Source organism: Erinaceus europaeus, chromosome 3 (assembly GCF_950295315.1).
Source record: "Erinaceus europaeus chromosome 3, mEriEur2.1, whole genome shotgun sequence".
Taxonomy (NCBI): domain Eukaryota; kingdom Metazoa; phylum Chordata; class Mammalia; order Eulipotyphla; family Erinaceidae; genus Erinaceus; species Erinaceus europaeus.
Genome location: NC_080164.1, coordinates 22638334 through 22665460, shown reverse-complemented (window position 1 = coordinate 22665460; position 27127 = coordinate 22638334). Strand labels below are relative to the sequence as shown.

The following is a 27127-nucleotide window of genomic DNA, read 5'->3' as shown; positions in this document are numbered from 1 at the left end:
CAGCAATAACAACAATAACTATAAGGGCAACGAAATGGAAAAAATGGCCTCCAGGAGCAGTGGATTCATTTGCAGGCACAAATCCCCAGCGATAACCCTAGAGGCAAAAATAAAACAAACAAAAATAAAATAAAATAAAATAAAATAAAATAAAATATAATATAATATAATATAATATAATATAATATAATATAATATAATATAATATAATATAATATAATACTGACTGTTGAGCCAGAGGCTCATGACACAGGAAGGGAGCGGGACAGGCGGCTCTGGACAGGCTGAGCAGTGGCTGGACTAATAGACGGTGTCAACATGCAGCAAGCACTCCAGGTGCCAGGAACTGTCACCCAATGTCATTACTGTCACCAGCCACAGTGTGGAGGGAGCCATGTGCATCACACCCTGAGTCTCAGGGTACAGTGAGCAGGCTGGTCGTCCTTTCTCTTCTCAGCAGAGAACAAGGGACTCAGACAAAGTCACAAGTGGGTGTCACAACACAGCTGTTGCTCCCACAGCCATATTGTCCCAGGTTGAGTCCCTCACATTCCCAGGTGGCTGAATCTGCCTGCCATGTGACAACACACAGTCCACTCTCCACTTCCTGAGCTCCCCGCAACAAGTGCACTTGCGATCTTGTGCTAGCTAGCGCCACACCAGACCCACAGTGGCATTTGTTCTGGAGAGAAGGGACAGGCTTTGCCTCTGCACTGTCCAGGTTTCATGGACAAGGATGACCCAGCTGCAGGACCAGGGTGGTGCTGTCACTGATTTATAGTCCTCAGGAGCTACTGCCAAAAGTCTGGCGTTTACACTTTCGATTCCAGGAATTCGAACATCCTGGTGGGTCATCCCGGTGAGTCAATGGAAAGAATTTCCCCTTTGCTGGCTGAAGGTGCCTCCTTTGATAACCGCAGTGGCCATGAATCACAAGGAATTTATGAGCCCGCTTCCTTCCTAGGAGCTCAGACTCTTACTCGGATACCCCCCACCCCCACCTAGGGTTCCTCCAGGAAAAAGGCTCCCTGCTCAGAGCTCAGCCTGGCTCCCCTCTCCCCAGCTCACGAATTCTAGAAAGGGGCAATGGAGTTGGGTAGTGATACACCTGGTTAAGCATGCATACTACTATGCGTAAGGACCCAGGTTCAAGCTCCCAGTCTCCACCTGCCGAGGGAAGCTTCACAAGCAGCGATGCAGGGCTACAGATGTCTCTACCTCCCTCCCTCCCTGACCCTCTCGGTTTCTTTCTCTATGCAAAATAAATAAATAAATCTCAAACTAAAAAATAATCGTAGTAAAACGCTTTCTCTAGAAAGGGGTAGAGAACAAAAGTCAGCTTTTGCTCTGCCAGTTGCCACGGTGCAGTGGGCAGTGGGGGGCTTTCTTTGACTGGGACGGGAGGGCCTGCCCATCAAAAGGTGATGTGTCCCTCTGCAAGGCCGCCAGCAGCTCGTCTCTTTCCTAAGTCAGAGCACGAAAGCAATGCTCTGCAGGTGTCTCTTTCTCTCTCCCTCTCCATCTCTTCTTCTCCCTCACTTTCTCTCTGTCCTATCCAGTAAAAAAACTGGACAAAACAAAACAAAACAGGAGAGGACTAAGAGCACACCTGGATAGCACACCTACCTTCCCATGTGTAAGGTCCTGGGTACGAACCCAGCACCATATGGGAGCATGGTGGACAGCTCTGTAGGTGGTGGAGCAGTGCTGCGGTAGCCTCTCACCCCATCTCTAAAACAGAGGATGAAAACATTGGCCCAAGGAGGCTCTCAGTGTTGGCATCATGCACACAGGAGGCCCAGGCACTGCATTAAAAAGAAGAAGAACAATAACACCCCGGCAGTTGGCTTTCCTTTAATTCCATGTGAAGAACACAGTTCAAGGAGCTGCTAATCCAAGGAAATTAAGAGAGCTCAGGAACCTGCCAGAGAGAAATGAGCTCAAACATGCAGCACATAGCAAAGCACCAGCTTCCATTACTAGGAAAACTAGCTCTGCTCAGTTTTAAATTAGCCTCTGGCTTGATCCCTCCCCACCAGTAAGTTGATTAAATCCTCACAGTTCTGATTTTTTTTTTTTTAATACACAGCCAGGAAATGAACCTAGAGCCTACTCTGTGCACAGAAGCAATGAGTAGCCTCCAAGGTCCCAGTTTTAATCTTTTTATTGAGAGATCTGGGATGAGGGAAAAATTAGACGAAGCGCAAGGAGAGACACCACAGCCCTGCTCCACCATCCAGGGATCGATCCTTTTGCTGTCCACAGTGCTGCCGTTTGGTGCCCAGGGCTCGAACCCACAGCCTTACACAATTCAAGGCAGGTGCTCTAGCGGGTGAGCTGCTCCCAGCCCCAACATCACTTCTTTAATCCCCTTCCTCACAAGCTTGTCAGGCCAGCGACACTTCAACACACACTCCATCACGGCAGTGTATAAAATCACCCTTTGATTTAAAGGAGCGAGCGTAGCCAGGGCCGGGACAAAGGGAACAGACTGTACATACTTGGAAAGCTCTGCGAATACTTTCAGAAAAAAATGTACTAAAGATAGCCTAATCCCATTTATACACCATCATTCTCCTGAGACAGGCGTGTATGAGTCAGGGCAACAGCGGGCTCGGCTGCCTGGGAGTTCCGACATCGACTCCCTGAGCGCCTTCTTCTACAGAGGAGAAAAATCCAGACTTAAAAATGAGACATGCTCAAGTGGAAGGATGAGGATTCAAACTCGGGCTTCCCAAGAGAGTTACAGTCCACTTTAGACCTAGCCGACGCTATAACTGAGTACTTCACCCAGGAAGAGGAAATCCAGGCTTAAAAGAAAAAACTATATATGTATATATACACATCTACATAGCACCAAAATAAAGGACTGTGGGGGTGGAGGAGAGGGGCTAGTAGATCCTGGTGTATGATGGTGAAGAAGGACCCAGGCAAAAAAAATGAGAACTTTTACGCATGTGCCGACAACTGTATTTACTACTGACTGTAAACCATTAATCCTAATGAAAAAAAAATTTTTTTAAAGAGTCACAACAAATGAACTCAAAACTGGGCAAAGGGCTAGAAGACATACATCTCCAAAGAAGGTAAACGAACAGGCAGTAAATGTATAAGATGAGAGCAACTACTGAAATGCACACTGAAGCACACATTAGAATGACTGCAATAAAGGGGGAGGGGCCCCAGGAGGTGGCCCAGCAGCTGGAGCACACGCCTTGCCGTGCACGGAACACCACAGGCGGCACCCAGGGGAACTCCATGGATATTGGAGCGGTGCTTTGGTGTCTCTCCTCTATCTCTGAAAATAACAAATACTGAGCTGGGGACAGTTCAGAGGATCATGCGTGAACCCCAGTTTACTCCCAGGTACTACATTTAGGGTGGGGAGGAGGAGGAGGAGGAGGAAGATGAAGGAGGAGATAACAAGTAGTGGAAAGGATCTGGATAAATCCAACCTCTAGCTCGCCAGGTAGGGTGCATGCCTTACCATGGACAAGGCCCAAGTCTAAACCCCAGGACCACATGGGAGATGACATCACACTAGAGGAAGCCCCAGTGTGTGGTGACCGGTTCCTTCTCGATCTGAATGAAAAAACAGTCTGGACAAGCCAGGGATATGGATCAACCTGCCAATGTCCATGACTAGCAGCGAAGCAATTGCAGAAGCCAGAACTCCTTCATACTGCACCCCAAGAAGAATTTTGGTCCCATATCCCGATGGTGGAAAGGATAGGGGAAGGTAACTAGAGGTCTCTGAACCCCAATTCTGCCAGGACCCAGAGCATGTCATCAGGAATCTTTGCTTTTATGCCAACACTGGAATCTGGAAAATGCCAGAGGAAATCAGCCACTGTTTTACTTATCTAAGAGAGAAAAGGGAAAAGGAAAGACACCTGCAAGAAGTAATGGGCGTGGGTGTGACTTAAGAGAGGAGGTGAAAGTAGAGCCATAGAAGTGAATAAAAATAGGCAGAGAGAGAGAGAGAGAGAGAGACAGGCAGAAAGACACACCTGTAACACAGTTAGCCCCTATCTGTGACCTGAGGGAGAGCTACTGCAGTTTTCAGTGGAAGGAATGGGGGCCACAGAACTCTGGGGGTGGGAACCATGTGGAATCATACCCATTACCTTACAATTGTGTAAATGAGTATTAAATTTCTAATTAAAAAAATCTATTAAAAATGGTCTGGAGTGGTGAAATCATATGTGTGAAGCCCAGGCTTCACAAAAACAAAACAAATCGGGGAGAAAAAATTTAATGCTAATTAATATACTGCTGGTGGGAATGTAAAATCATCAAGCTACTGGGGAAAACAGTTAGCAATTCCTCAAAAGTTAAACAAAATTACCATATGGTCCAGTAATCCCACTTCTAGGCATATATCCCCCAAAATGGACTCCAAAGGACACTCACTGCACACCCACGAGCAACATCACCACAGCAGGTGGGAACAGCCTAAATGTCTATCCAGAGATGAACAGATTAACACAGAGTAGCATATGCATGGGATGGACTACTAGTCAGCCTTCAAAAAGGAGGAAACTTCTGACACATGCTACTGAAATCTGGATGAACTCTCAAGACAGCTCAGGAAAATAAAACAGACACATAAAGAAATTTTGGGTAATATACTAAGTACTCACAGGAAGTACTTAGAATGTAGCCCAGATTCTCAGAAGCAGAAAGTATGAATAAGAGAGAAGTTACCAAAGGCTGGGGCAAAGGAGACCGGGGGGGGGGGGGGGAGGTGTTTCTAATAGATAAGAGGTTCTGTTTGACACGAGAGAAAGTTCTAGAAATGGATTTTGCATGTGTATACACACTCATATCCTGGGGAGCATACTCAATGCCACTTGGATAGATGTTCAGAAATGGTTAAAGTCATAACTTTGGCCTCAGGTACATTTTTTCAGAACCAACAACAACAACAAAAAAAAAGCCTGGCAAACCAGCTCCGTGACTTAACACACTTGAGAGTCTCGTGCAGATGAGTGACAGAATCCATCTTCCTGGTGGAATTAACAGCAGGCTTGTGTTCGAGTGAAAAAGCAGAGGACTGAGAGGCTAGGAGAGAGCTCATCCTGTCAAGCACACTCGACTGCATTCAGGGCCTGAGTTCAAGCCCCAGCACCACACAGGAGCACTCTGCATGACGGGTGGTGTTGTCTTTCTCCCCCTCTCGCACTCTCCTTCACTCTCTCCCTCTCTGTCCTAAATTACAAAAAATGAAAGTGCCATCAAGAGAAATAGGACTGTTTAGGCCATGAGCCCCTGGACACCCGGTAACAAAAGCAGAGAAGTCTAAGCACTGCAAGCTTCCCAGGCGAGATGACCTGATACATGGGTCACCACTCTCAGAGGCAGCCTGCAGGCGAGGGGACAGCTCAGACACCCCCCACCACCACCAAAGTGAGGATGTACCTGCAGAGCATGGTGACAGGCGGCCCTCCCAGTGACCCCACAGTGGCTTTACCTCCTTTGCCAAATTAAATAAAATGTCAGACTTTTGATGTCTTAGACCATTTTTTTTTTCCTTCCAGACTTGGCAAGATGGCCCTTCCTGGTGCGTGTGTAAAGACACCCAGGTTAGAAAGAGGAAGCTGTGCCCTGTTGTTTATTTGCAGGTGTTGATGATGGCTCAGACAAACAAGCCTGGCGTCGCTCTGCAAAGGAGCATCTGTGGGAGCCACAGCTCCTGCTGCAAAGTGTCTTCTTTGAGGACTGGCAGGTGGCTCAGCCAGCAAAGCACATACGTTACTGTGCAGAAGGACTCTGGCACAAGCCCTGGGCAGCTACATGGAAGCCCGCAAGGGGAGGCTTCATTTATGGTGGTGGAGAACTGCAGTGTCTCTCCTTCTCTCTCTCTTTCTTTCTCTCTCACTTTCTAGCTGGAGAAAAGGGGGGAGGAGGAAGGCCACTGAGACAGAGCAAAGCAAAGCAAACCAAACAGAGCCCTGGAAGGGCTTTCGCTTGACCCAAGCTCTGTCTCTGGCAGCCTGAGGCCTGACCTCTCTCCAAGCCCAGCCTGTGACTCGTTAATGAAAGTGAAAGGAGCCATCTACCAGCCCCCCAGCCAAAATGCCAGGCTTTCTCATCTAGATTCCTCTGGAAGGAAGGGAACACAGACATCCATTGAAATCAGAGCTCGACTCCGCCACTGTGATTGCTGCTGATGCAGAAATCCAAAGGCTCCCACCCTGGAGCAGATCAGATGTCACATAACCAGCTTGCACGGAGCCCAAACTCTCTACTCCCACCTCGATTTCGAGGATGGGTTATTAGGCAAATGGGGCATTACCAGTTCCTAATGTAGTCTGCTTCTAAGAGTTAGCTTCCTTCAAGGAGATACCTCAGAATTCCAAGTTTTTCAAGCCTATTGCCAGGTGAAAGAAAGAAAGAAAGAAAGAAAGAAAGAAAGAAAGAAAGAAAGAAAGAAAGAAAGAAAGGGACTTCTGGCAGAAAATAGCCTCTAATATGATGAAGTTTGACAGAAAGGAAATGATAATGAGTGTACGAACAGCAGAGTCAGAAGTCTTTTACCAAATAAGGCTCTGATTTCTGCAATGTATATTTTAATAAAGGGGTATCTGCAGGCTGAAGACTTTAGCTTCTTCACACCACCACCCCCTAAAATTTTTTTATATGGCACAGCACAGAGCAAACTGGGATTCAAGATGAATCTATCTATCTAGGAAGTACACAGCTCTGGTGCACTGCCTACTTTTTCCTTCTTTTCCATATACCATCATTTGTTCTCTGAAATAATCAGATATTCCGAATTACCCTGTGTACACCCCACAAAACAGCTGGCTCCAGATGTTAGTAATACCATAAGAAGATCCAGAGAGCTCATAAATGACCCTTCCATCAGAAAGGGTCTGGGGGCTGGGAAGTGCCATGTTTTAATCTTACTAAATAGGATGGACTTTGGTTAAGAATGCTCCAGTTGCCTTGAAGGAAAGGAGTTGTCTCTGTTCCCTTTGTTGATTTTAATGTCAAACTTCCTTTTTTCCCTCTGCTAGAGAAAAGTCTGAGGCTGAGTTTTTACACTAGGAACGCTTAGGAAGGCCTCCCCCACCCTCTAGCCAGATCGTAACAATATTGAATCGGATGAGCATCTGATGTTTTGGTGTCATAGCAGAGAAATCTCTCATTACTGCATGAAACTGTGTACCTTTTTTATGTGTATTTTCTTTTTACAAAAGCCTGCACTGCTGAGGTGCCACAGGTTTTAGTCATCACATGAGTGAGTCTAAATTCAAAATCATGGAATCGAGCAGGAAACCATTCCTTAAAGCTGTGCCCTTCGTTGAAATGGAAAATCAAGCAGAGCAAGTATATCAAAGGCAGCCATCATGAAACTAGCAGTGCAAGGCGTCTGGCTCTCTTCACCTCCCCCTCCAGTCCTCCCCACTTTGAGTGCGCACGCACGTGTGTATGTGTGAGTTTGTGTGTGTGTGTGTGTGTGTGTGTGTGTGTGTGTGAGAGAGAGAGAGAGAGAGAGAGAGAGAGAGAGAGAGACAGGGTGCTCACTTCAGGGAACAACTCTCCAACTTCCTCCTTCCCCATTTGGTAGTTATTTCATTTTCCTGGACGATGGAGCATGAAGATGACTGTGTGGCTGCCCTCAGAAAACATTTTCACATCATCTGTGATGTTCGTTCCAAGAGGCATGTCCAAAAATACAGGCTCATTATTCCTTCTCCACATGGAAAAAACATACAGATACCTCAAGACTCAGTGTGGTTACAACTGCACCGTTTGTGCTCTGTCTGTGGGATGTCAAATTGAGCCTGACACGTGTGCCAGTTAAATGCCATGGGTGGGTACTAAGTAGCTCGCATCAGTGTGACTTCAGTATCAAATTAAGTCTGGCAGGGTGGGGGGATAGTATAGTGGTTATGCAAAGGGGCTCTAATGCCTTAGTCTCCTAGGTCCCAAGTTTAATCTCCTGTACCACCATAAGCTAGAACTGAGCAGTGATCTGGTAAAGAAAGGGAAAGGGGGTCGGACGGTAGCACAGTGGGTTAAACGCACGTGGCACACACCCCAATTTCATCCAAGGAGCCCCTGTACAGCTCCACAAAAGGCCTAAAGCACTGTCAGCTTCATCTCACAAAGGTATGGAACTCCAGCTGCACTTGGTTATGATAAAGATAGAACAGAGAAGTCAGGCAGTAGCACAGCGGGTTAAGCGCAGGTGGTGCAAAGTGCAAGGACCAGCGAAAGGATCCCAGTTCGAGCCCCCGGCTCCCCACCTGCAGGGGAGTCGCTTCACAGGCGGTGAAGCAGATCTGCAGGTGTCTATCTTTCTCTCCTCCTCTCTGCCTTCCCCTCCTCTCTCCATTTCTCTCTGTCCTAACCAACAATGACGACGACGACATCATCAGCAATAACAACAACAATAACTACAACAATAAAACAACAAGGGCAACAAAAGGGAATAAATAAATAAATATTTTTTAAAAGGTGGAAGTCACTGCTAAATATGTCAAGTTCAAGGACTAGGAGAAGCTCATCCAGTACAGTGCATGCCTTACCATGCACAAGGCCCTGGGTTCAAGTACCAGCACTACACGGGAGCACCAGGGTGGGAATGGTGGAGCAGTGCTGGGATTCCTTTCTTATCTTCCTCTTCAGATTAAAAAAATAAATAAAAACGGGAGTCAGGCGGTAGCGCAGCGGGTTAAACATGGCGCAAAGCGTAAGGACTGGCGTAAGGTTCCCGGTTCGAGTCCCCGGCTCCCCACCTGTAGGGGGATTACCTCACAAGCGGTAAAGCAGGTCTGCAGGTGTCTATCTTTCTCTCCTCCTCTCTGCCTTCCCCATCTCTCTCCATTTCTCTCTGTCTTATCCAACAACGATGACATCAATAACAACAATAATAATTACAACAATACGACAAGGGCAGCAAAAGGGAATAAATAAATAAATATTTAGATAGATAGATAGATAGATAGATAGATAGATAGATAGATAGATAGATAGATGGAGCCAGAAGTCTGCTAAGCCACATCACACAATCAAAAAACCGTAGTTCACTGCCCTGTGCATGAAAGAGCCATCAGCCACCAATATCTGCCACAGCACCAAACCTAACCCCAACTCAGGGCCATTTTCTACCTCGGTCCTGGGAGCAGACATACTTTCTATACTGCCATTGTTTCAGCTTCAGGAATCTGCCTCTTCCAGCAAATAGGGCCTTGCTTTTCCCCAATTTGGGTTCTTCTGGTGTATCCACTGCCCCTCTGTGAGCCAAGCAATCCCAGACCCATTGGTACCATCCCCACACACCAGCCCTCAAGAGCAGGAGTCAATTTAATTTTCTTCCTTAAACTTGAGTCCACAGCAAAACCAAGAGATCTGCCTCATATAAACGAACCCTAGAGAGACACTGTGAGATATCGCAGTAGCAGTGAACCAGCTGCGGAGGCCTGAGGCCCCAGACACTACAGATTCGATTCCTGACACCACCACATACCAGAAATGTACAGTGCTCTGTTCTCTCGCTTTATGTCTTTTGCATACAACCCTTGAAAATAAATAAGATTTAAAGAAAAAATTTCCTGGACACTGGATGATCTCACTTATAGGCAGAACTTAAGAAACAAGGGTAGAGTGGCCCGGTAAGTGGCGCAGTGATAAGGCTTTGGACTCTCAAGGATGAGGTCCTGAGTTCGATCCCAGGCAGCACATGTGCCAGAGTGATGTCTGGTTCTTTCTCTCTCCTCCTATCTTTCTCATTAATAAATAAATAAAATCTTTTTTAAAAAAAAAAGGTTTAAAAAAAGAAACAAGGGTAGAAAGGGAAAACACAAAGTGAAACTTGGACTGGGTGTAATATAGTGTGCCAGAGCAAAGGATTCTGGGGGGACAGAGGACAGCAAAGGGGCTGAGGGATCTAAGTTTGGGGTGACAGTGTTTTCAGACACCTATCACAGAGATGAGAAACTGTACCCATGAGCTAACAAATGTACTGTAAACCACTAACCACCAAACCACTGGAGAAAGAGGTGATGTGTAACAGCTTTTTGGCTAAGTCATTTCTAGAGTTAAAACTCTATATATTGCATTACAAATAACCCAAGTGCCTTCCAGGAACCTTGCTTGCACGCCAGAGACAAGTCTCGTTCACCTCTAGGCTCTGCGTGCCCAGCTCTCCACCGCAGATGGCAATATGGTTTCCTGCTGGAACTGGGCCACTGAAAGCACCATAAATGTAAGCAGATGCTCCTGCTGCCAGGCTTCGGGAGAGCTGGGCACATTCGAGTAAAGCAGAATAACCCAGTCAACAGAGACAGTTGAGTGTGTGATGCCGACAGAGTCCACTATTGACTCTGGTCTCAAAGTCATTTTGACAGAGAGTCTCTGCCTTGCCCGCCCCACCCCCACCCCAGCACTCCCCTCCTTACACCAAGAACTAAACACTCTCTAAGTCTCTCCTAACCTGCAGTTTCTCCCTGACATTCATCTCCCGCGTCCTCATCTCTGCTGGTGCAGAGCCAGGGTGCTCCTTGTTATAAAGTGTATTTCACTCAGTGTAGGCTCACTCCATTAGAATCCAGCTTTTCCATTTTTAACTGTGGTGAAATGCACATAGCATCTGCTCACACCCTCATCAAGTCAACTCTCTGAACCTTCCCCATCTTGCAAAATGGAAACTAAAGCCATTCAACGACAACTCTCGATTTCTACCTCCCCGCCACCAGTCCTAGCAAGCACCCTTCCTTCTTCGTCTTTCTCTGGCGCTGCTTCCTCCAAGGGTCACCCAAGTGGAACTGGACAGGCTTGAGCCGGCTGTCGCTGACCTGTGTCACTCAGCATGATGTCCTTACGGCTCGATGGTGCACAGCCACAGGGAAGGTGCTGACAGGAGCTGCAGGAGCAAGTGTTCTGTGTATCTGCTTTGCTCATCTTTTTCCCCGCATGCCTGCTCAGCAAGTAAATGCTAAATGAATTAGTGCTCCTGTTGCCAATGTTTTTTTTTAATATTTTTATTTATTTCGGATAGAGACAGAGAAGTTCAAAGTGAAGAGGGAGGTGGGAGGGAGATAGAGAGAAAGAGAGGAGGGGAGGAGGGAGGGAGACCAGTAGCACTGCTTCACCACTTATGAAGCTTCACCCCTGCAGGTGGGGAGGGAGTTTTGAACTCTGGTCCGTGCGCATGGTAATCTATGTGTGTGCTCAACCAGGTGTACCACCACCCACCACCCCACCACCACCCACCACCCCCTGATTGCCAATCTTTTAAGGTATTGCGCTGGTTAAGATAGAGGGAGTACTGACAATTACTCAGTATTAAGAAATGACTTGATAAGACTAGTAAAATACCTAATAAGAGACTAGGGAAACAGCTCACCGTCAGAGCAGAAGACTTACAGACAGAGATCACAAGGGCCCTGAGTTCAGTCCCTGGCACCTCCCTACACCAGAGCTGAGCAGTATTTTGGTCTCTCTTACATAAACAGATATTTCAACTACATATACATAGATAAAGATAGATGACAGATAGATAGGCAGACAGACAGACAGACAGACAGACAGACAGGAAGAACAGTTACTGAGACGAGCTCTGAAACTGGTCCAGATGAAAGTCAATCTCTTTCTTTGCAATCAGATCATCTTGAGAAGACACCAAACCTGGACAATACATTAGGAGAAAACTACACTCCCCGGCTCATCCCAGAGTGACAGGCTGGTATTTCCTCGAGCCTCTGTGCTGGACAGACATCAAGGGACACAGACAACGACAGCTGGCAGAAGACCAACGGCTCAGCCTCTCAACAGTATTGGCAGGAAAAACTACAAGCTCAGCCCCTCCCCTCCTCCACCAGGCATGCAGGATCATTTTATGCCTGACTGTGAGGGGGCACTGTCCCCTCCTGAGGAGGAGAGCCATGGGCTGCCCCCACACTTCAGCTGACTTTGTGAGCTGACAGGAGACCCAGAGGACCCTCACCACTTTCACGGCTGCTGACGAGCCTAGCAGTTGTCAGCGTCCCACAAACTCAGATGACTGGAGCCCCGCTTTCTTACCTGTGGGGCAGAGAACATTTCCTTCCCTTCTGTGAAACATGGCAAATACCCAGCTCTCCCTCTCTGACAACTTGAGTCTGGCAAGAATAAAATCTACTGCTGCAGCCAGGTGACCATTTATTATTATTTTTTGATAGAGATAGAAAGTGAGAGAGAAGGAGGAGATAGTGAGGAAGAGAGAAGCAGAGACACCTGGCAGAGACACTCATGAAGCTTTCCCCACCCCCTGCAGGTGGAGTCTTGGAGCTTGAACCTGGGGCCTTACAAAGGGTAATCTGTGGGCGCTCAACTAGATGTGCCACCGTCCAGCCCCAATAAATACGTTATGAAGCCACTTTTTCTCTCATGAGTGTCTTTACTGGCTACAAGTGGCACATTCTCCTCAGGACTCTTGCCAAGACTCTTCCACTGTTTGGATTTTTTTCATTTATTTATTTTGCCTCCAGGGTTATCACTGGGACTCAGTGCAGGCACTACGAATCCACTGCTCCTATTGGCCATCTTTTTTTTCCAGTGTTGTTGGTGCTGCTGCTGTTGTTGGATAGGACAGAGAGAAACGGAGAGAGGAGGGGAAGACAGAGAGGGGGAGAGAAAGACAGACACCTGCAGACCTGCTTCACTGCTTGTGAAGCGACACCCCTGCAGATGGGGAGCCGGGAGGCTTGAACCAGGACCCTTGTGCTTTGCACTGTATGTGCTTAACCTACTGTGCTACCGCCCAGCCCTGATTTAGGCTTTTTACAGACACTCTGCAATCTCCTCCACAAAGCATAAGCTGACTCTGGAAAATCTAGTCCAGTGTATTGCTAGACTATCTTATAACACATGAACATACTAGTACAGAATTATTCAGATATAATACCAACTAATATAAAGTCAGGGAAGGGCTAGAGGTCTCTGGACCTTGGGTAAGAAGATGTAACTTGCAGTAACCTTTACCCAAAGTAGTAAAGCCTCAGTCCCCACATGGAAAAGCACAGATACTACCTTTCATCTCCGATGATGTTAGCAACAGATGAAATGGCCTACGGGACACACTCTGAAATCATCACGGGCTTTTTATACTCATCCAGTGGCTGCTGGTGGGAGGCGAGTCTACCCTAGCTCCTCAGAGAGGACGGTGCCGCATAAAACCTGTGTCACTGCAGCCATCGCTGTGCTTTTCAACACCCCACAAGTAACCAATGCCAAGGGACGATTCTGTTCAATTTGAAATATTCTAGTTGGGAAATATGAATTCCTGATGGTCTTATCGGAGCAACTTACAACTCAAAACACTATGCCTTTTTTATTTATTTTTATGAGTGAGAACAGAGCACAATGCTCAGTTCTGGCACGCGGTGGTCCCAGAGACTGAAGGGCTTTCTAATGGGCAAGTCCTTTGCTCCAACAAACTTAACTCTCTCCCCAGCTGAACTTACAACTTTATCCACAACTTCAAAGTTCCAAAGGGTTCTCTTTACTCAACCCCTGTGGGAGCTTTAATGGAAAGAATCCACTAAAACAACCATGGGTAACGGGCTGGTCTACCCAGTGGGGGATGATTTCCATTCTCTTTTCTTCTTGTTGTTTTTGGTTGGTTGGTTTTTGTTTTCTTCACTTTATTTGAGGATTAGTGGTTTATGGTATGGTGTTGGCATATGGGATCATCAAAGATGTTAAACCCCTCAGCAACTTGACTGACTAAAAAGAATATCAATATTTGTCACTATGCTCCTGCAGTTAAAGATTTTTTTTCAATTGCCACCAGAGTTATAGTCGGTCCTCAGTGCTAGCATTACAAATCCACTGCTCCTGAAGGCTTTTTTCCCCCTTTTTTCTATTTCATTTGATAGGACAGAGAAAAATTGGAAGGGAAGGGGGAGTCAGAGAGGGAGAGAGAAAGAGAGAGGCCTGTACATCTTCCTCACTGCTCAGGAAGCACACCTCTCCAGACAGAGACCTCGGTTTCCATCCTGGTCCTTCTGCTGATAAGATAACAACACAATCATATGTGCTGAACCAGGTGCACTACCACCGGGCCCCAAGATTTCCATTCTTTTTTTTATTTTTGGCCTCCAGGGTTATTGTTGTAGTTCAGCGCCAACACTATGAATCCGTTGCTCCTGGCAACCTCTCTCTCTCTCTCTCTCTTTTTTGAGAGGACAGAGAAAAAAATGGAGGAGAGGAGAGATAGAAAGAGACACCTGCAGACCTGCTTCACTGATTGTGAGTATCCCCCCTGCAGGTGGGGACGAGGGGCTTGAACCTGGGTCCTTGTACAGGTGCTTGCACTTGATACTATGTGCAGTTAAACAGGTATACCACTGCTTGGCCCCCAGAATCTCCATTCTTTAAAAAAGGAAAGGCAGACAGATCTCAGAATGTCCCACAAGTTAGCATAATCACACTTGTGCTTGACAGGACAATGTTACAGAGGACAAACAGACGATGGGTGTATTCCAGAACCTCAGAGCACTTCCCCTGGGCAGCTACTTCACCCAGGCCTCCCCTTTAGGGTCCCAGGCAATGGAGGCTAGACTTGTATTTCTTCCCTTGTGATTCTCAAGAGCAGAGCCTGAGTATCACAGTTAAGAGAAAAACCTGCCCTCAGCTCTGAAAACTCTCGGCCATCTCAGGCCAGGAAGCTCAGTCCTCTCTGCCTTTCGGTCATTTTCTAAATTATGGGGGGAGGGGGGGAGGTCCTGGCTCCTCAAGAGGATACAGACCCAGGGTGAAGCGCAGATGAGAACTCAAGACAGCTGAACTCAGTAGCCGATTCTCTATGCCTTTGCCCTGCTGTTCCACAAAATCCAGCTCACCACCTCAACTCTCTAGCCTTCACCTGCCTCTTCATGCACCAGGGCCAGCCCAGGGAGGTCAAGAAACACAACCCAATGGGGCCCAGGGCCTTGTTCCAGCAAGATGGCTATGTCACTAGAGCAGACTGACTCACCCAGTGTGACTAACATCCTTATGCCCCCTCAAAAAATACATAAATTATAATGCCAATAATTGTTGGGTGCAGGATGGTGGCATGCCTGGCTGAACATACACATTACCATACACAAGGACCTGGGTTTGAGCCCCCTAGTCCCCACCTGCAGGGGAGGACATTTAACAAATAATGAAGCAGGTGTTGCTCTTTCTCCCTTCATCTCTATCTCCTCTGCTTCTCTCAATTTCTTTCTGTCCTATCAAATAAAAACGCAAAGAAAAGGAAAAAAGGGGGGGCGCTGGGAGCAGAGGCTTTGTAGTGCCAGCACCAAACCTCAGTGATAACCCTGGTGGAAAATTAAAAAAAAAAAAAACCAACTTATCCCACCTCCCTTCAAATAAATGGAAATCAACATACAAATGTTCAAAATTCCTTTAGTTGCTCTGATGACCAAAATGTGCCACTTGATTAAGACAAGCCTTAAGACGAGCCTTCACCGTCAAGTCCCAACGGCTTGCCCTGAATTCTCCTCACTCCAAGAGGCAGGGCTCAGCCAAGCCGGGGAGGGGAGACAGATTCAGTCACTTTCTGCAGCTCAGCCTCCTCTGTCCCAGGATCACACAGCAGAGCTGAATCGCTGTGATAGGGACCATCCCACCAAGTCTCAGATATTTATGAGGTGGGCTTTCTTTTACAGGACAGTGTCAGATCCCCTTAAATCTCAGAGTAGCCCCCCGAAATCTCAGAGGTCCAAGACAAAAAAGCTAGCAAGCTCTAAATCTATTTTTAATTCTTCCCACACTAAGACTCTCTTCACATGCATACCTGTTATAGACATACCATTTATAAATTATATATATATATATATATATATATATATATATATGAAGAAAGCAGTAACCAAGAAGTCCATTTTTGTAAGCTATAAATTTATATTAAAACGGGACTATCCAAAGTTACACACCTAAAAATCCATCTTTAAACTGGTCTACATTTCTGAAGAATCACAATCAGTAAATACTATGGAGTTATCATTCATTCTTCAGCTAAAAAAAAAAAAAGAGGAGGAGGAGAAAAAAGAAGACGGAGACCCTCAAATCATATTTGAATTCACATGTAAAGAGGACAGAGACAGCTCAGGATATAAATAGAATCCTTCCAATGCTCTCCAAGCTGGTTGTTATAATTCCTATCTCTTGTGCCCTCTCCCTCTCCCTCTCCCTCTCTCAATTAAATTGCCCTATTACACTTTTTATGGCAGATCCAAATTCCGGATTTGAAGATGTTTTGTTTTTTGGAGTTTGTTTGTTTGTTGGCTTTTTGGCCAATAACTTGCTGCTCCCTTCCCCTCTGGATGCTGAAGAGGCAACACCAGCTCTGCCCTCACACATCCCTGTGAGGGCCCGAGAGGAAAGTGCGGCATGTTTTAACAAGTGGATTTCCTCTGTCTCCCCAAGACTTCAAATATTTAGTTTCCAAATGAATGTGCCTCGAGCCAACAGTCCCCACCCATCAACGGCTCTGTCATCCAGTTGCAGGGATGGATGACAAATGCAGGGAGCAGACACTGGTGACGACAGAGGAAGGGAACGAGCAGAATCCAGCCGGCGACCCAGAAAAACTAAAGGAAAAGGGAAAACCTTCCAGCCGCAGCAACTTACGGCAGGCTGCCTCCTTTCTCCCTTGCTCCCTGCTCCCAGCCCGCCCCAAACACAGGGAAAGAATGTTCCTTACAACTGAGAAAACGGCCTAAGGTTTCAGAGGTGGGCTGGGTTTCCAGAGGTCATGAAATCGAAGCTACTTCTTCCATCCACAAGGAAGGCTGAGGTCCAGAAAGACCGACTGCAGCCTCTGAATTAGTCAGAGGTAGAATAGAGCTTCCCCTCCGCACACCTCCCCATCAGACTCTGCTCTGTCCCGCAGGGCAGACAGAATATGCCATCTGGCACCAAATCAGATGGATCCTTTTAAAAATATGCTCCAAGTGCCCCTACTAGAGCAAAGTATTGCACACTGGCCTGTGAAATACTATTCATGGGCACACGCTTTTTCTAAAAGCAAACTATGAGGAACCCCACTCCAGCCTCCTAAGAATGGAAGTTACAGCCCTGCCAGAGAAGATCACAGAGCCTCTACATACCCCCAGCCACCCCCCCCCCGTACAAATGGAAACAAGTCTGAAATAGACCCCCCCCCGCGCCTCTCTTGCCCCTCACCACCCCATACACACACTCCCAAGACTAAACAGCAATATTCCATAAAAAGATCCAATCTTGCCAGTGTTATTATCTGTCTGCCGTTTGGGTTATTCTGGGGAGGAGCCACCGTAAAATAACATGGGTGTCTGTGATTATTTGAGTACACACAGCAAAACCATAATTGGCTGGAAAATAATAAAAGACATTTTTTTTAATTTTCACGACGAAAAAGAAAGTCTGTACTGCATGACAACATGGCAATGTGACAGCCTATGGCTGGCGGAACACAGGAATCACCCTGTGTACAAAAAAAGAGAAAGAAAGAAAGAAAGAAAGAAAGAAAGAAAGAAAGAAAGAGAAACAAGTGTTTTAAAAGGAGTAAGAAGCCTCTTTCTGCCGTCACAAGCACAGTTCATATGTAAACTGAAAGACTGAAGGCTTCTGAGAGGTGACAGCCATCCCCAGGCTTATCTGCCTCCCCATCCATCCATGTCGTGTTACCAGGTGAAAGCCAGCCTGATACAGACCAGGACAGTGGCAAGGGACACTATCCTGTGTATCCCTCCCACCCCCCACCCCCAGAAATGCAGGCTGGTGACAGACTGCTGGAGTTTCTGCACAGCAGGCAGCCTGTGAACAGAAACAGCAAATGGCACGACCACCATCCAGATCTGATAGCAGCTCTCACGCAAGCCCTCCAGCTCCCCCTGCTCAGAGATGCTGAGACAGACCCGCCCAGGGTGCATTTTTTCAGGGTCCTTCACTGAAACCCCTCTCCTGCCTCCTCGTCGCTGCTCGGTGGTGTAAATGACAAGCTCTTAGGAGCCCCAGCCCAGCTGCCTATTTCTCAAAGAAAAATAGATAAATAAACCCAGTGGTGTTTAAAAAAAATATGCTAGAAGCCACTGTGAAGACATCTCCTCCAAGGAGACCCCCCGGGAATCAGACAGACAGACCATGGTGGGGCAGAGAGCAGCATGCATGACAAAAGGGGGCTGCCAGCAGGGAGGGGGGTGGGGGGAGAAGCATCTAAATGCTTCCAGCACCTCACACTCACACAGGGGAGGGACAGCCCGCCTGGAGCAGGGGGGACTCACCCACTCGGAAGTTGGTGGCCGTGAGGGTGTCTGCGGCGTGGCCGTTCTCGCTGATGAGCGTGGTGGTGTTGCCCTTCTCGCAGCTGTTGTGGCAGTTGCCCTTGGTGCAGGTGACTCTGCAGATGCTGGGCGTGAAGACCACCTTGATGCGGCCGGTGTGGTTGCTTACTAGGAGCCGGGGCAGGGAGAGAAAAAACAACAGACTCATGAGCGGAGTCTCCATGAACCGGCCTGGGGGAGAGCTTCTGAAGGAAAGGAGGGGGGCGAGATTAAAAAAAAAAAAAAAGTAAGGAAAAAAGAGAGAGAGAGGAGAAAAAGGCAGGAGGGAGAAGCAGCGGCTGGCAGGTTTGAGGGCGGTGGTGGGCTGCGTGCTGGCGGCTCGGGCCCCGGCAGCGGTGTCTCTGAAACAGGAGTAAGAAGCTTAGCAAACAGAACTCTGGGATGCGCTCCAAAACCACATTTGAAGTCGAGTCACTGGCGTGGGATTACAAACCACAATGCTGCACTTTATTCCCCGGCAGACAAAGCAGCGTGCGGAGGGGGTTCAGGGCAAGGAGAGAGTTTCCCCTACCACCACCCTGGGGCAGATATAAGGCCGCCTCCTCCAACCCAGGGTCCTTTAGGACCTCAAGCTTTCCCCCCCCCCTCCCCTGAGACTACTGCTTCCCTCCACAACTCCCTGCAGCCAGAGGCTGGAAAAAGCATGTCTGCAAACATCTGTCTCAAATCTGCTGGCATGGCTGAACCCCCCCCCACCGCTGTGACACCCCACTGTGAGCCACTATAGGGAGCCCTGGCCTCTGCCCCACCCTGCGACAGCATGGACACCAAGGGAGCTCTTCTGGGCCGCCCTGAGTGCCACACATGAAAGAAAAGTGAGATGAGGTCGCTGGGCTGGCTGTCAGGAGGCTCTGATAAGACATCTGGGGCAGGTGTTTCTGTCATTCCCAGAAGAGCAAGTGCTGGCCCCAGGCTGCATAGGGGAGGAGGCAGCGTGGGGGAACAAGGGAAGCAGAGAAACTAGCCCCAGGCTCCTAAGCCAGCATCTCTGTGGTGTGACCTTGTACATGTCCTTTCACCTCTTCCCCAAAAGCAGCCTCAACACCCATCATCAGATGACTGGCTAAGGAAGTGACGGAATATATGTCCCTTGGAGTATTACCCTGCAATCAAAAAGACGACACTGTGTCCTTCGGGACACAACAAATGGAACTGGAGGTTGACTATGCTTAATAAAATAAGATATGGAAGACTACTGGATGGCTCCATTCATGTGGAATCTAGAGAGCTGATGGCCATGAACTTGAAAAAATGGTAAGCAAACTGTTTCAAAGACTTTGTGAGAAGTATTGTGGTTATCTCCGGGACATGGGAGGGTAGAGACACAGAATTCTGGTGGTGGGTGCAGTTGGAGATATACCCCTGTAATCCTACAATTTTGAAGCCCACTATAATGATAATTTTTTTTAAGTGGGGATGGGACCTGAGCTTCCCAGCCAAAGCCAACTCTTAGTGTCTCTCTTGCAGGGCAGGTGAGCAGAGAGGACAGACTGTAGACCAGGCCCATCCACTCTGCCTGCTTGTAGGAACAAAAGGTTGAGTGGGTAACACCCAAGAGTAAACTCAGGGCCTTGCATCTGCACAATGATGCTACTGCTTAGCAGTCTTCCCAGAGCCAAGTTTTTCATTCTGAGAGAGAGAGAGAGAGAGAGAGAGAGAGAGAGAGAGAGGAGAAACATCACAGCACTGCCCCACCATCCATGGAGCTTCTTTCCCTCAGTGCCTTGCACAGTGCTTCCACGTGGCTCAAACCCAGGGCTTCATGTTCAGTAAGGTGTGTTCTTCCCAGATGAGCCTTCTGGCCCCAGAAATAAGATTTTATTAGAACTCAGACTCGGACTCTCATGTTTGTGCCCCGACAGCTGAGGAGTTGCATAGGGGTGCCTGGTCTCACTCAGGACTGACAGCTACTTCTGGTACACACACACACACACACACACACACACACACACACACACACACACACCCAGAAAGTGCGACAGAAACACGCCTGGGGCTTCAGTGTCTGTGCCCAGGCCACACTCTCCCTCCTTCCAAGAGTGAGGTGGACAATGAGGACACAAGGGCGGACCACAGAGGGGACAAGCTGCATGGGCAGCTGGAAGCAGGTTCTCTCTATCATCTCCCAGCCACCCCACCATCCCCTGCTTGGAAGGAGGTACTGCCTCTTCCTGGCCTGAGGGGAGAAAAACCTAGTCGCCAAGCTGCCATGAGGTGCCACGGGCCTCAGGGGGTCTGGGAGAGAGCATTTTACCCTGTAGATGCTCACACCCATCATGCTCCCCACCACCCACCCAACCACACTCCCACTGCTCAGTGCTCCAGGGACTGGGTCTCTTGTCTGCAGACAGGCCATGACCTCTCGGCACCAGAGTCTTTAGGAATACTTTTGCTTGGAACTTTGTCTCTCTGTCTCTATCTCTCTTTTATGCTTCTATGTAGCACTAAGGAATAGACTCAGGGCCTCCTACACGTGTGATGCCATTACTACATGGTCTCCAAGATCCACCCTTTTCATTGTTTATAAATAGAGGGAGAAAGGAGAGAGGGAGAGACCCCACAGCACTGCTCTACCATCCATGGTGTTCATGCATGAGGAGGTCTGCACTCCACTAGCTGAACTGCATCTCTACTGTGTGGGAGCTCTACCAGGCTCCAACGTCAGCAACTTGGAGGAGGGGTGGGCTGAGGGGACGCCAGTGTTTGCTCAGGGTTCACATCTACATGATTCCACAGATTTCTTCCCCTGCCTAACACACACAAAGCAGATTTTTTTTTGCCTCCAGGGTTATTATCATTGGGGCTCAGTGCCTGTACTACGAATCCACTGCTCCTGGAGGCCATTTTTCCCATTTTGTTGCCCTTGTTGTTACTGTTGTTGTTGTTGTTGTTGGATAGGACAGACAGAAATCCAAGAGGGGGAGGGAGGATAGAGAGGGGAAGAGAAAGATAGACCTGCAGACCTGCTTCACCGCTGTGAAGTGACACCCCCTGCAGGTGGGGAGCCAGGGGCTTGAACTGGGATCCTGAGCCGGTTTTTGGGTGCTTGTCACCCCCCCCCCCCAGGATTCTTGAGAGAGACCGCAGCTCATGAAACGTCCCCTGCACAGGTTCTCCCAAGTGGTGGCTGGGGGCTTGAACTCAGGCCCTCACGCACAATAAGGGGTGCTCTCTACCCAGTGAGTTACCTCATGGCTCATGAACCTGGGCAATGTTTTAGCAACACTATGCTGATCAGGCAAATGCACCAAGTTTTATTTTGGTTTTTTGTTTTTTACAGTAGCAGGGGAAAAAAATCAGCTCCCACTCAGCACTGGCAGATGAATCTTATAAATATCTTGAGAACACTGAGGATGCCAAGCCCCCAAGAAAAAGAGATCAAGAATCCCCCCCACTTCCAAAGAACAGACATTTCTATTTTCTCTGGACCTCGGTCCAAGAATGGAATTAAAACAGCCGTGCCAATTCCTTAGCCTGCTCTGGCACAAACTCCTCACACCCAGCAGCTGCCACCATGCAGATGCCCAGACCTGAACTCTGCCTGCTCCAGGGACAGGAGACGCACAGAGACAGCAAGCCCTGCACCCTCCCCACAAGAGTCACAGGAGAGGCACTGGAGAGCTCAACACCTATTGCAAAAAGAAGAAAAAAGATAGGGTGGGGGAGACAGCATAACAGTTATGCAAACAGACTGCCATGCCTGAGGCTCCTAAATCCCAGGTTCAATCCCCCACACCACCATAAGCCAGAGCTGAGCAGTGCTCTGGTGTTTCTCTGTGTGTGTCTCTCTCTGCATTTCTCTCAAAAATAAAATAAATAAAATATTAAAAAAAAAGAAAAAAGATCTATTTTCTGTCTTTGCCAAAAATACATATTATCGTTTTGGCCTTGAATCATCTGAATTTCCAAAAGGCAGACAGTGTCCTTTGATTTAATCCCATCTCCCACGGCACAAACATCTTCTTAGAAGCGTGTGATGGCTCAAAAGCATTGCCCTCCCGGGTCAAGTCATGAATCCTAATGGGGGGCCTGTGCACACAAGGCTGGTCTTCTCAAGCCTTCCTGGAACCTGCCCCTCTCCATTTAAAAAAAAAAAAAGAGAGAGGGAGAATGAGTCTTTGTGGTTCAAGTCATACCAACCATCAGGTTTGAAAACCCCAAAGGCTTCTGGTATAAGATTGTCATTCCAACTACTGGGCCCCACAGAGAACAACCAGGTTACAGGCTGTCCTTTAAGTGGGGCAGAGAGACCCAGGAGTTGTGGAAGCAGAGAGAGGGCAAGTTATGCTTCCTCTCTCCTCTCTCTCTCTCTCTCTCTCTCTCTCACACTTTCCCTCCCTCCTTCTCCCACACACACAGGCACATAGGTGTGAAATCACACCCCTAAAAGCTTTGAAATATTGTAAACCACTGTTGAATTTTGTTAATTAATAAAAAGAAAAAATACACTCCCAAGAACGAAGTGCTAAGTGAAATGAGTCAAGAGCTCACCCGATAGAGAGCATACCTACCTGTCTATGTGACCCTGGGTTTGAGGCCCAGAGCCCCATGGGAGCATGCTGGATGGCACTAAGGGAACTCCATGAACGCTGGAGCAGTGATTCTCTCCTCTGTTTATATCTCCCCCACTCCTCTCCTTCGCTAAGAAAAAAGTAATAGTAAACGCGGGCCAAAGATAACACTCAGAAGTAGTACCACGTACCTCTGAGGCCCTAGATTTATTCCCCAGCCCCACATAAAAATAATTCAGACAGATCCAGGAAATAGCTTACCTGGTAGAGTGTACACCTTAACATCCATGAGGCCCCAGGTTCAAGCCTAGGCACCAAAGAGAATCACCAAGGCACTGAGGAAGCTCATGGAAGGTGGAGAAGGGCTGTGGTGCTTTACTCTTTCTAACCCTCTCCATTTCCAATATATTTGATTTTTTAAAAAATGAATGAATGAATAAGAGCTGCCCTAAAGCAGTGGAATCAACATTGTATAAGGTACTGCCACAATATTAAAAAAAAAAAAAAAAGTTAAATCAAAGATTTCTCTTAAGAGGGTGGGGGGAGATGGCTTGCCTCAGAGAGTACACACTTTGCCATGTGGGCGAGGACTTGGGTTCAAGCCCTGCCCTGCCCTGCACTTGGAAGCACCATGCAAAGCGGAAGTTTCATGAACAGTAGGACTGTGCTGAGGTATCTCTCTCCTGTCTCTCTGCCTCCATCTAAAACTAAACAAAAGGCAGCCAGAGAAGGCTGACTGGGTAGAGTGCACACTGAGCATGCACCTGAAGCGAGACAGAGACAGACGCCTCCAGGAGCAGCAGACTCATGTAGGCACCAAGTCACAGCAAAGGCCCTGGAAGACAGAAAAGCTTCCCCTTACACGTGGAGTCTGAAGAGCAAGCTTGCAGATACAGAAAGCAGAGATGAGGAAAATCAGGGGCTACAAGATTTGAGCTGTGGGGTGTGTCAACCACAGGAAGTCCCACACAGCACAAGGGCAGCAGGCAGTGACAAGGAATTGCAGATCTGAGCAGGCCCAGAAAAGAAACTAGCTCCCTCCTCACCATCCAATCAACAAATTGTATGCCTGAACCTTTGTGAGCTTAACCTGGTGTGCTACCAGCCAGCCCTCAATAAACACACTCTCAATCATACTCCTTTTATTTTTTAATATTTTATTTATTTTATCTTTGAGATACAGAGGGAAAGAGACAGAGAGAAACACCAGAGCACTGCTCAGCTCTGGCTTATGGTGGTGCAAGGGACTGAACCTGGGACTTTGGAGCCTCAGGCAAAAGAGTCTGTTTGCATAACCATTGTGCTATCTCCCTGCCCTCAATCATACTCCTTTAAAACCATTTCTACATATTTAAGCTATCCTGCAAAGGTATTTTTGTTTGTTTCTTATTGTCATCAGAGTTATCTATCACTGGGGCTCGGTGTTGGCACTATAAACCCACCGCTCCTGGCAGCCATTTTCACTTTGTTTTATTTCTATCTTATTTAATTGGATAGAAAGAGATTGAGAGGGAAAGGGGAGACAGGGAGAAAGAAATAGAGACACCTGCAAATCTGCTTCACTGAAGGTGGGATACATGGAGTTGAACCCGGATCCTTGCAAAGTTTTTATTTATTTATTTATTTATTTATTTATTTATTATTAATGCAACATGCCAGAGAATGAATTCAGGGCTTTTCACATACATGGCACTGCAGAGCAGCTCCAGGGTCCACTGTTCACAGCCTTTTTATTTAGAGAGAAAGGGAGAGACACAAAGAGAAAAGAGACGCGACAATACTGCTCTACCTTCCCTGTTGCTCCCAGCTGGTGCAGGCGCAGCCTTGGGGCTCCTCTCCTGGATGTTATCCCACAGCCCCAGAGTTCTGATTTCACTTTTTTCCTTTTATGTCATTGTTGTCCTCTGAAGTATTGTGCCTGTGAGATGTCACTGCTGGTGGTGGACCTTTCCCCTATTTTAATAAATTTTAGGCAGAAGCTGGTGGTGCACCCAGGAGAGCACGCGTTACCATGCTCAAGGACCCAGGTTCAAGGCTGGTCCCCTCCTGCACAGAAGAAATTGTGTAAGAGGTGCTGCAGGTTTCTGTGTCTCTCCCTATCTCCTCTTCCCTCTCAAGTTCTCTTTTTCTCTAGGCAATAAATAAATAAATAAATAAATAAATAAATAAATAAATTTTCTGACAGTGAGAGAAGCTGAGACACCAGTATTGATTGGGCTTCCCCTGGCACCATGCATGATCCTCCCACGTGGTGACCAGGGACTCTGAATCAAACCAAGGCCCTAAGGGGCCAGGCAGTAGCTCAGCAGGTTAAGCAAACATGGCTTGAAGCACAAGGACCTACTTAAGGATCCTGGTTGGAGCCCCTGGCTCCCCACCTGCAGGGGGGTCGCTTCACAGGCGGTGAAGCAGGTCTGCAGGTGTCTATCTTTCTCTCCCCCTCTGTCTTCCCCTCCTCTCTCCATTTCTGTCCTATCCAACAACAACAACAGCAATGGTGACAATAACAACAACAAAGGCAAAAAAAAAAAAAATGGGAAAAATGGCCTCCAGGAACAGTGGATTCATATTACAGGCACCAAGCCCCAGCAATAACCCTGGAGAAAAAAAAAAAAAAAAAAAAAACCCCAAGGCCCTCACTCACGCATAGAAAAGCATGAGCTCTCGCAACCCTAAGTCTTTTTTTTTCCCCATATAGAAAGAAGCATGGGGAAAGAATTAAAAAGCCGGCAGCTCCCTCCACTGCTGGGGGGCCAGGCTTGAAGCTGAGTTAAGCACATGGGAAAGCAACAACACACTGTTCAGGCGAGCTAGTTCCTTACTGAGGAGCTATATTTCTTTATTATAGAGAGATAGAGACAGAGAGGGGCCCGGGCAGTGGCACACCTGGTTAAGCACACAGAGTACTATGCACAAGGATTTGCACAAGGACCAGGTTTGAGCCCCTGCTCCCCACCTGCTGTGGAGATGTTTCACAAGCAGTTCTGCAGGTCTGCAGGTCTTCCTCTCTTCCTGCCCCCTCTCCCGGCTCAATTTCTCTCTGTTCTATCCAGTGGGGAAAAAAAAAAAAGAATGGCTGCCAGACGCTGTGGATTCGTAGTGCCAACACTGAGCCTCAGCAATAAGCCTTGAGGCAAATAAATAAATAAGCAAGCAAACAAACAAATAAATAAATAGGAAAAGAGACACATGGGAAATACCTGCAGCCCTGCTTCTTCACTCATGAAGCTTTCCCCCTGCAGGTGGGGACCGGGGACTTGAACCTGGGTCCTTGTGCACTGTAAGGTATGTGCTCACCCAGGTGCGCCACAGCCCAGTCCCTCTGAGTTTTCTTTTCAAGGTAGCCAAAACTAAGGCACACTCTGAGTGTCAGATTCCTGGCATGTGGCAAGCTGAAGACACAGCCATGCAGGCCCCACCTTGGGGCTTCTGTGAAATTCAGAGCAGTGGCTGTGAGGGGCCTCCACCTGGGCTGGGCAGGCAGGCGAGCGGGTCGTGGTGGCGGCTGGGTGGGTGATGGTGGGACAACTCCCAAACTCAGGACCTTTCAAGAGCAAATGTAGTATCAGGATCCCCGTCAATCAATCAGCTCCAAAACTGCCAGCTCACACTTGGAGACTTGGACTGTGGGAGGCCTTGGCTGGAGCACAGACAGCCTGACACCCTGGAGCACCTCGCTGACTCCCTCACCAGGCAGGACACCCAGAGGGTAACATCCTGTCTGCAGCTTTGTCCGGGCCCATGCCAGCACTGGCCTCAGCTGGCAGCACCACAGCTATTCCCGGCGAGTGGCAAAAACGCTTCTTCAACTGCCCTCCTGTAGCTCAGAGAAGCTCCAAAGAAAACACACATGGTTGTAACAGTGGAGCTCAACTCAGAAGGGAGCAGGGCTGCCACCGTCCACTGACTGATTAGGATGGCACCCAAGGCCACAGCGACCAAGCAGTCCACAGCGCAAGCTTCAGAAAATTATCGGGAGCACTAAAGTCAGTCTCCTCATGTTCATCCCACTACTGTGCAAGCACCTTCATCCAACTGAAACAGGACACCGACGAGTACAAACGATATCCAAAAGCCACTAACCAGGCTCATTCAGGGACAAGAATGAACGGTTCAATGCAAAGGCCTCATGTGAACTCAAGCTCAGAACTCAGTCACCTGCAGTCCACGAGTAGCCCAAGGGCAGGCAGTTAGTTACTCCTTGAGGAGTAACTCACCTCCCATCACTCTCTCTGTTCATGTCCTGTTCCTCATCTCTCTCAATAAAAATAAGTAAAATAAAAAATTTTTTAAAAAGTGAAGCTGGAC

At 47.8% G+C, this 27127-nt stretch overlaps 1 protein-coding gene across 16 annotated transcripts in view; it reads right to left on the bottom strand.

Moving 5' to 3' along the window:
• Positions 1 to 27127, bottom strand: part of LTBP1 (latent transforming growth factor beta binding protein 1) — a 304975-nt gene that overhangs the window by 188583 nt on the left and 89265 nt on the right. For 7 of the 16 annotated variants that reach the window (XM_060186845.1, XM_060186846.1, XM_060186848.1 and 4 more), the window contains exon 5: positions 18249 to 18416. In XM_060186845.1, coding sequence (XP_060042828.1) covers positions 18249 to 18416 — 168 coding nt within the window. Of the gene's footprint in view, positions 1 to 18248; positions 18620 to 27127 lie in introns of those variants that run through there. The other 9 variants (XM_060186854.1, XM_060186857.1, XM_007526892.3 and 6 more) reach the window with 7 other exon arrangements.